At 41.7% G+C, this 9,843-nt stretch overlaps 6 protein-coding genes across 6 annotated transcripts; all 6 read right to left on the reverse strand.

The window, feature by feature from the left end:
• Positions 1-204: 204 nt before the first annotated feature.
• Positions 205-1,143, reverse strand: TM35_000032120 (uncharacterized protein; the record flags this gene model as incomplete). The annotated part of the gene is made up of 1 exon (XM_029021979.1): positions 205-1,143. The coding sequence occupies one exon, from the start codon at positions 1,141-1,143 to the stop codon at positions 205-207; it is 939 nt and encodes a 312-aa protein (XP_028886525.1).
• Positions 1,144-1,820: 677 nt separating this feature from the next.
• On the reverse strand, positions 1,821-3,110 carry TM35_000032130 (uncharacterized protein; the record flags this gene model as incomplete). Its single annotated transcript, XM_029021980.1, has 1 exon — positions 1,821-3,110. The coding sequence occupies one exon, from the start codon at positions 3,108-3,110 to the stop codon at positions 1,821-1,823; it is 1,290 nt and encodes a 429-aa protein (XP_028886526.1).
• Positions 3,111-3,405: 295 nt separating this feature from the next.
• On the reverse strand, positions 3,406-5,058 carry TM35_000032140 (uncharacterized protein; the record flags this gene model as incomplete). The annotated part of the gene is made up of 1 exon (XM_029021981.1): positions 3,406-5,058. The coding sequence occupies one exon, from the start codon at positions 5,056-5,058 to the stop codon at positions 3,406-3,408; it is 1,653 nt and encodes a 550-aa protein (XP_028886527.1).
• Positions 5,059-5,558: 500 nt separating this feature from the next.
• On the reverse strand, positions 5,559-6,740 carry TM35_000032150 (uncharacterized protein; the record flags this gene model as incomplete). The annotated part of the gene is made up of 1 exon (XM_029021982.1): positions 5,559-6,740. The coding sequence occupies one exon, from the start codon at positions 6,738-6,740 to the stop codon at positions 5,559-5,561; it is 1,182 nt and encodes a 393-aa protein (XP_028886528.1).
• Positions 6,741-7,390: 650 nt separating this feature from the next.
• TM35_000032160 (putative glycosomal malate dehydrogenase) lies at positions 7,391-8,362 on the reverse strand (the record flags this gene model as incomplete). The annotated part of the gene is made up of 1 exon (XM_029021983.1): positions 7,391-8,362. One exon carries the CDS (start codon positions 8,360-8,362, stop codon positions 7,391-7,393), a length of 972 nt encoding a protein of 323 aa, XP_028886529.1.
• Positions 8,363-8,876: 514 nt separating this feature from the next.
• On the reverse strand, positions 8,877-9,842 carry TM35_000032170 (kinesin; the record flags this gene model as incomplete). Its single annotated transcript, XM_029021984.1, has 1 exon — positions 8,877-9,842. A coding segment is annotated over one exon (966 nt), but the record flags the coding sequence as incomplete, so codon positions are not given.
• Position 9,843: the final 1 nt, after the last annotated feature.

Raw genomic sequence — 9,843 nt, forward strand, 5'->3', positions numbered from 1 at the left:
TATATATATATATTCACTTTACTGTTTTTTTTTTTCTTCTTTCTCCTTGTTTTTCTTACTTCATTCTACACTCACAATATTCCGCAAGCAACCAAATGTGCTTCTTCTAACCTCATAAAAACTCAAAACCAATAATAAGATGAAATACAGAGCGACAATCATAATAGATCTATCCATAAGAACAACAAAGACAAAGACAACACCTTACCAGTCATTATGTCGAGAACCATTTTGATCATATCCACGATTACCAGAGGAGATACGTTGCGATTTATTATTCTGCCGTCGTGCGAGGGCTTCTCCCGCCGCAACCAGATGTTGTTCAATCTCCAATGAACTCTTCTCATGATTACGCAGCAAATCAAGAATCATCTGATACTTCGCATCCACATCCTTTGCAATACCTGAGAGTCCTTGACGCATCTTATCATCGAGGGATCCAACATCGCCTTGAACGGTATCTATGTCTGAACGATGATGGGCGAGTTCTGCATCCACAGCACGTGCACTTTCCTCCACACTTCTGAAATTCCTATCTGTCCTTTCACACAACTCATCCAACATATCCCGTAACTTCTTCCACTTTTCCCCATCATTGCGATCCACATCCCGCATGAGTTCCTGTGTCTGCTCCGCCAGCTGTGCCTGCTCCTGCTCCAACTCCTTCACGGCGGTGCCGAGGTCCTTCTGCTTCCGCTCCACCTCCCGGGCGAGATCGTCCATGTCCTGCTGGAGTTGGTCCTGCTGCTGCTGGGCGGCCGCCAACTCCCGCCCGACGTCCTCCACCCCGCGGCCCGCCGCCGCCGCCGCCGCCGCCGCCTCGTCGCCGAGCAGCCGCGCCTCCTTCGCATCCCGCGCGACGTGGTCGAGGGCGCGGTCCAACTCGTCCAGCTGCTGCTGCAGGCGGCGGAGGGCGTCGGGGTCCACGCTGGCCAGCGCCCTCTCCAGCCCCTTCTGCCGCATCCCAACATCACGCAGATCATCCTCAATGTCCGCCAGGCGTTGGTGTAGTTGGTCCTGGCTCTGGGCCTGCCGCTGCATCTCCTGAATAATGTTCCGCAGCACATTGTGAAGATGAGATCCGTCCATTTGAAATCCCACTAGCGGGCGGCTCTCCAAAAACTCCATGATATCATTACTCATTACTTCAGCCTATTTAACAAGATGGTGGAGAGAATACACACATAAGCACGTCACGATAATTATTCAAAAACATAAAAAGAAAAAGAAATTCTTTTACTTTTTTTTTTTTTTTTTTTTTGAGGGGTTTATGGTTTTAATAGTAGTCCGATATAAAGAATGTCAAGGTGAGAAAAGAAAAAATAGAGATAACTCAATTGAAACCTTACAAAATCTATAACCTCTCAAAAAAAGGTTCTTGATTAAGAAGGTCCTTCACACAGTTACTCCTTCTCCCTTTTTCTCCCCAACCCTCTTTTTCTTTTTTTTCTTTCGTTTACTCAATAAATCGTTTTCGCTCTTGGAGGTAGATAATATCTCGTATTTTTTTTTTTCTTTTTCATTTCAACACACCGTTCATCTCTAGTTTGCAAGCTTGTAATACAATAACGATAGGAGTCATAGGCGTTAAACCTCTAGTTATAGTTAACACACACACAAAAAAAAAAAAATGATAAATAATATAATTAAAAATATTTTGCTTGTATCTGTATGTAACAAGACTCAAATGGGAAAGAAAGAAAAAAAAAAAAATAATAATAATAATAATAATAATAATAATAATAATAATAATAATACAGAACAATACAGTTCTCCTTCAATATTACTTAACACTACAAACATAGATGAGAGTGTGTTTGTCAAGGATCTCGGTACAAAATGGATGGACCCTGTAGATACGTTATGGGAGAAATAGCAATAGGAGCTGTAGAATGTACAATGTTATTACTGGAAATATCCCCTTCTTTTTTAGTGGACTCGATATGGGTATGATTATTACCATCTTTCATATAACTTCCTTCAGATACTGGAGGAATTATGTTTTGATCATTATAGTTATTATCTTCATGATCATGATAAATACAATTATTCTTTCCGTTTCCCATTTGAGCTTGGGAATTCAATGATGATGGTACTGGTTTATTAACACTGAGTATATCATCCTTATTTTCATTATAATCATAATTTTTTTCGCTCTCTTGGTCCTCAGAAGTGACAGAGTTAGCATCCACAATCAGTTCTATAGGAGGTCCTTCAATCCAACGAAAATATACCACAGTTTCACCACTACTACTATTACCATCATTATTATTATCATCATCATTACACTCTGAGGGGAGTTTATCTACATTTATCACATCAGCTAAAGCAGTTGATCCCCGTAAAAGAATTGTATTAGGAAGATTACCCCAAAATTGCAAGTGATCATTTTCTTTCTTGTTAATAATCAATGATCCACGCCTTGGATGTGACCTTTGAAAGGTATCTACATTATCATTACCTTCTCGATGAGTCATTTTCTTTTGAATTAAACGACAAAGACGGCGCATTGGGTAGACATTTGGGTCTATATTCCTAACCTGCATCTCTACACAGTGAGAGAGAGGATCAATATCTAAACGCCACTGACTTGGCGTTACATCTACAATTCCAGTTACTTTTATATTTTTGAGAATGTTGTACCCTACAAAATTCAAATCGGACATTTTATTCGATCCGTCTAGAGGAACTCGGTAAACATTTCGTGATGGTTTTTTAGCCTCATTACTGTAAATTCCATTTGAATTATATTTCTTCTTTAGTGAAGAATTAACACTATACTCCATTAATGGTGTTCTAGGGAATGGAGAAGAATCCTTCTCAAGAAATGTCAGTTGTCGGCGATCACTATTTTCCTCTCGACAATTTCCATTAACTTCATATTTTCGCTGCTGTTCTGTCATCTGAATAGGTGATAACTGTGGTGCCAATACAAATCGTCCAGAAGAACCTGGGGTTTTGTTAATGCTATTCTTATAGCTATCACTGTAATTTCGTTTGGATGATTGACTGTGGGATGCTCGGTAGGTGGGAACATCCGGCGGCGGTCGAATACCCGAAGCGCAGCGCGATGGGAGCCGTTTAGGCGGCGAAGTTCTTCGAAAAGACATATGGAATTCAAACCTCAGAATGAATATATATATATATATATATATATATATATATATATATTAGATAGATAGATAGAGTGAGAGAGAAACTTTATACCCAACCCAACTCTACGGGCAGCCAAAGAGGCAGCCCTGGTGTGATGAAAATAGTACAAATGAAGTAAAAGAAAGAAAAAGAAGAAGTAAAAAGAGATTGTGTAGAGGACAGCAAAAATAAATAATAATAATAATAATAATAATAATAATAATAATAATAATAATAATAAAAGCGTGTATATAGACGTAATTGCTCATTTTATTGAAGTGCTTTTGTGTTCCCACGCAGCAAACTAATGCCCCTTAATATCATTGAGAGTATTAAAAACCCAAATGCAATCTTTGCCCAGAGGGGAATTCCCTCTCTATTAAACTGCATGCCTTCACCTCCAGCCCGTGTTTGTGGATTTTTCCTTCGCTGTGCAGCCGCTTGTGCTCTGGCTTTACGTGCTTGTTGAACCCGTGATCCCGAGGCCATGTTGGCAGAACCAAAACCTGAAAAATCACCAGTATTCTTTTTAGAAGTTTGATCGTTTCTGCTTTCACTATCATCATCATCATCTTCTTCTTCTTCATCCTCCTCATCCGAGTTGTTATCTTTATTAACACCTAACTTTGATTTCTTGATGTTTTGTTGTTGTTGTTCTTTTTCTTTATGTTCACTTTTAAGGCGGTTATAAACATCTTCATCAATAGCATGAGCCGTAATCAATATATCTGCAATTTCATCGCACATAGTATCAACAACCATTTGAACCACACTCATATCATCTTCCGCGATTACATCCCCTATCCATCCTTTAATGAAATGTGATCCATTTTTTTCATCTAATGATTTAATAAAATTTACCATAACTTTAACAGCTTCAATGTTTCGTCGTGCAATGGCATGATGAATAAGTGCATATTCTTTTTTACTATCACGTTGTAAAAATGTTTTCTCCAGTTTTCCCATCACATTTTCCTCTGTACTCATTTGCACTAAAAGCATTTGCAAAATCTTTGATACTGCAATACCTGAATGGGCCATAATAGCAACAGCCAGAGGAGTGTAACCCCATACATCAATGGCTGTGGGATCAGCTCCAAGCTTTAAGAGACGTTCTAATATCTGAATGACAATATTTTCATCACTGTTTGGTGAGGATAATAAAATATGTAAAGCGCTACTACCCGATTCTGTTGAAATATTTACCAAACTCTTTACACTCTCTGGATTTTTTCCTGCCATTGTTTCCAAATAATCCAATAATTCTGAAACCACACGATTAGAACCACTACTGATCTCTGATACACATGTATGAAGAACTGTAAATCCAGCGTTATCTTTTTTCTTTAGTAATTCATCCGCTGACACCATTACAGGTGAACGACCTTCCAAATAGAGAACACCCTCCTGTTCTACATTTGGTGTAGTTACAGTTTCCAGAATATATGAAAAAAGAGCCGCTGCATTTAGTGAGGCGAGTACATGCAAAGGTGTTCGTCCATCTGCGTCTGTAATGAGAGGATTTGCCCCACAGCGAAGAAGAAGGGCAGCAGCAATATCATCTTCTCCCCAGCAGGCTGTATGTAATGCGGTTGCCTGTTCAGCAGCACTATCTTTACCATTTACTTTAGCACCAGCTCGTAAAAGAAGATGTAATCCTTGTTCATCCATTCCTTGACTAACCGCAAAGGAAAGTGGTAATATCTTTTTTGCATTTGGACTATTTACAAGTTTTTGGGCAACAATATGATTCACTTCTTCTGTTACAGCACCAGTTTCTGGGTCTTCCACACGGCGTAAAAGCATCTCTTCTAATCCATCAACATCACCTTTCTTTAAATAGTTCCAAAACTGCATGTCAAGTGCTGAGTCGGACTTACCCTGACCTTCCACTCCTGCTGATTTACCGCTTCCCTTTTTCATTGGAGAGGAAAAAAAAAAAAAAGATTCTCTTAAAGCAAAAGAAAAAATTTCACTTCTTTTTTCTTTTGAAACACTAGAGGTAGAAGAAGAGACACATAAGAAAAAAAAAGAAAGATAAAATAAACAAAGAGATATCCTTTTTTTTTTTCATTTCAATTTTACCGTCTACACAGATAAGTATCTAGGTTGCCAGCAAGTACTCACAACCTCTCCAGCTTCACAAAAAGAACGAAAAAATAAAATAAAATAAAATGCATCTCCACAACCAGCCACACAGAAAGAGTTTCATTATCTCTTTTACTATTGGTAGCCCTTTTTCTTTTTTCGTTATTGTTTCCCTTCACTTTCTTTTGAATTACCGTCTTCTACTTCTTTGTCTTCGTTATGTGTATGTCTTTTGATGATATCATCTCTCTCTCTCTCTCCGTCCCCTTCTCATCCTTAAATACCTCCCCCTCTATTTCCAATACCCTACAAATATATATATATATATACACTGCCTATTCATCTTTTCCCTCACTACGCTGAAATGGTGGGTCTGGCTTACGCTTCTCCAATTCCCGCGCTTCTTCATCACGGTTACCATCAAGTCCACGTACATCTAATCCCTTTTTCTCAAGGAACTCTGCACTCTCTTCTCGGAGTTTCTGGAATAAATCTTCTGCCTTCGCTTGCAATGATTCATCATCAGGATTTTGTGCGAACTCATCTAGTACATCCTGTAATCGCTGCCTATTCTGAGAATTCCAGCTGGTTAGAGGTATCATACCACTTCCACGTTCCAATGGTTTCGATTGTGTTGGACTTGGACTCCATGCAATAGTATGAAAAACTTCAAAAGTTGCAGGGATAAGTTCATTCTTTTTGTACATTACATCATAAGCAGCACAGGCAGCTAATAAAACATCACGGTTAAGAGGACGTCGCATATAATGACATGCACTCTCTCCCATAGTCGATAAATGTTCCATTAGATGAAAAGGTGTTTGATATAAAAGTAAATGACGATCTATATCTATGCTAGGAAGATTAAATCCAGCTTGTAATACTAATGTGGAAAGACCAGCCCCATCAATCATAGGAGAAATATGCGGTGATACCCCACCGAGTACTTCTGTTTGTGCCATTGAAAAACAACCACGTAATTCATATAATGTATTACCACCAAACATAGTGTGTAACATAAAACCATCCTTTTTAAGTATTTTACGAATATTTACCATAGCCGTTTCAAGATCATTTACCCAATGCATAGATAAACAAGAAACCACCATATCCACAGTTCGTTCAGGAATTCCAAAAGGATTCATTTCCTCCTCATCACAACAGATTTGTACAAACTCCACATCAGGAGGAATAAGATGTTTAACTTCATCATAGTTACGATTCAAACGTTCTTCACATACATCCGTTTGAATATACTGTTTAAGACCAAACAATTGTTTCTTCTCCAACATATGACGAAAAAACCAACCGGTATGTGCACCAACCTCCAATACCACAGGCGTATCCCGTTTAACAAAGGCACGGCGATCTAACATCTGCTCTGCACACAGTTTATGGAGATCACAGGAAGGTGCATCCACTAGACACCGCTGTAACCCCTTCAGCTGACGATCGAACATCTTAATAGAAAGACCACGTGCCGGTGTGGAACGTGTTAAAACAACTGGAGAAGGCATTGTCTAAATAAATTAAAAGAAAAGAAAAAATAATTACACTATATTAAACATATTAAAAAAAAAGAAAAAAAAATACGGACGTTAAAGAAAAGTTGTCTCTTACACTAAGGTCTATCAACACCAACCTGCACCATCTTCACGAACCTCAGAGATTAAAGGATAAAAAAAAAAAAAAAAACTCAACATATATATTTAAAAAAACATCACAAGTACGTAAAGAAACATTACTTTCTTTTGAATTAAAAGAAAAAGCAACAACCTTTCTTTAATACAAAACAGATCAATTCATATACGAGCTAGGCCACTTTACACACTCGGGGGTATGATAAGTGCTAGTATTTCACTCAATCATTCCTTTCTTCAATGCTTGTTAGTGTTACCGATTTCATTTTTCATCGGCTACATCTCTGAAAAAAGTGATAGCATTTTTTTACGAATCCCTTTCATGAGTCCCCTTTTTTTCTTTCTTTCTTTCTATTTTTCCCTTCTTAAGCTAACGCAATCAATTAACCTATTAATTTCTTTTGCTAATTAACTACCTCACATTTCATTAATGTACTTCACCAACGGTTCTTCCCATCACTCCAAACTAATGGAGTAACACGAAGGGTATGGAAAATACGGGATATGGTAGGCACTGTGTATGGAGCTTACAGCTTCGAGCGAGCGAACGCCTCTCCCTTCTCAATGTTCTTCTTCACCACAGCAACAGCCTCATCGAGCATACGCTGCTCAGTGGAGGTAATGCGGCCGATGGGCAGGCGCTTCTCAATACCGTTCTTACCGAGCACCACAGGCATTGCAAGGAACGGGCACTCGTGGTGGCCATCTGTGTCAACGAAGGCGTACACCATCGGTGAGTCCTGTCCAGTGATTGCCTTCACGACAAACATGGCAAAGCGGGAGCCCGCCTCCGCCATCGACAGCGTTGCACTGCCGCGACCCGCCTTCGCCTTCACCACCTCTGTTCCTGCCACCTGCACGCGCTTGCAGATCTTCTCAAGGGTTGACGCGTCCGGAAGAGGGCCGGGGATCTGCGAGAAGAGAGGCACAATGGTCACATCGCTGTGACCACCCACAACAGGCACAGAGCGCACGGAGAGTGGGTAACGAGCATTGTTGATGAAACGTGTGGCGCGAAGTCCATCGAGCAGACTCACGCCAAAGAGCTTGTTCTTGTTGTAGATACCGAGCTTCTTCAGTGCTTGCGCTGCAATTGGCACTGTACTGTTCACGGGGTTCGTGACGACGCAGAAGCAAGCATCGGGGGATGCTGATCCACATGTCAGGACGAGGTCCATGATGATACCAGCGTTCACCTTGAACAGGTCGTCACGTGTCATGCCTGGCTTGCGCGGCACACCAGCCACAATGACGAAGACGTCAACACCACGGGCGAGCTCGGCAAGTGCGGGGTCTCGCGGCACGGGAGGGAGCTTTCCACTGGCGTGCTTCACTGTGACACCGGCACGGTCCACGTGAGATAGGTCAGCAGCCACACCAGGGGCACCCGCCACGTCGTACAATGAGAGTGTGCTCCCGTATGGCAGCTCGCGCAGAAGCAGCAGCGAAAGGGACTGACCAATACCACCAGCGGCGCCAATAACAGCAACGTTCACCATTTTTATATTGTCTTTAGAGATGGCTTTTTTTAAAAATTAGTTGAAATAACTTCTTGAAGGCAGATCTTCAGAGCAAAAAAAAAGGAAAATAAGGAAATATGTCACTCAGGAAAGTGGTGATGTTCATGAGTGAGTTACTACAGTGTACACATTTTCGCTGCCATTAGCAATGCATATAATTATCAATACTACAGAGAAAAATACGAGCTGGGTAAGTCCCCAGCCCGAATAAAGCTATGTAAATCTAGTCAAACTGTACAAGTGAGTGAAAATAAATAAACAGCCATACTGGTATTATCTCTTGTGATTTGTACAATGTGTAAAAGGAAAAGATGGGGTGAAAGTGGTAACACCACACTGAAGAGAAGTGAAATAAATATATATTTCTTCTTTTTATTACCATAGTCCTCTGTCACCGTACTTGTCTCTTTCTCTGCCACCTCAGAGCACCTTTCCTCCCGTTTCCTTCCCCCACCGCATTCTCCTCCTCTAATGCGCTCTTCGTTCTTCTTCACTAATCGTAGAACGATGACATCTGAATATTCTCCGCGCTGCTGGAATCATCCTTCCGTTGACTCCGCTTCTTGGTTGGTGGTATCAACTGGTTCGCCCTCGACAGGGAGCCCGGTGCCAGCGGTGGCCGTGTGGGACTCGCCGCCATCGAGCGTGGTGATGCAGTTCGCGGTGGTGGTGTGGACACATCCACTCGGTCGCTTTGTGAGGACTGGCGCTGGAAAAAGGAGGAGATGTACCCGCCGAGCGTCGTGCCGGTGCGTGTCTGCCGCGAGGTGGAAGACTCGTCATTCACACTGCTCCAACTTGAGCGGCGGCTGTCGGTGTGTGGGTGCCTCGTGTGCTGTCTGCTCACGCCCATATCCTTCTCCTTCTCCTTTCCCTCCTCCTTCTCAAGCTGGTCAAGGTTTGTCATGAGTTCAAGGTCCTGACGGAGATACGTCACGTTTGTGCGCAGCTCCGTGTTCTCCTTCTGCAGTGAAAGCAGCTCCTGGTAATGGTGTTCTTCAAGAGCAGTGAGAGTTACCTCGTACTCATCCCTCAGTGCAGAAGTGTTGTTGTCCACGGCAGACACTAGCCGCACACCATGCACAGCGGTAAGATACGACACAAACTCCTCAAAACAATACTGTTTGTACTGTTCCAGGAGTGATAACGCTACCACCGAGTTGGCTGCAGGTAAAAGAAGTTGCTTACGTAGAGAATTGACGTCGGTAAGGGCGTCACCATCAAAAAGAACAGAATCAGTGGCTGTGAGTATCTCCTCTTCCACGAAAGTGCTTTGTTCAATAAGAGAATACGAATTCAACAAAGAGGCTGATAGAACCTTCCACGTATCATCTTCAGACGTCAAAAGTACCTGTCGCTCGTGCTTCTCAGCGCCAATACAAGCTGCAAGCCGCTCCTGTTGCATTGAGTGCAGTTCCTGCTCTGTTTCCAGAAGTGCCGCACAAATCTCCTCCACCCGC

The sequence above is a fragment of the Trypanosoma theileri genome (genome assembly GCF_002087225.1).
Source record: "Trypanosoma theileri isolate Edinburgh chromosome Unknown TM35_Tth_3_V1, whole genome shotgun sequence".
In the NCBI taxonomy this organism is placed as follows: domain Eukaryota; phylum Euglenozoa; class Kinetoplastea; order Trypanosomatida; family Trypanosomatidae; genus Trypanosoma; species Trypanosoma theileri.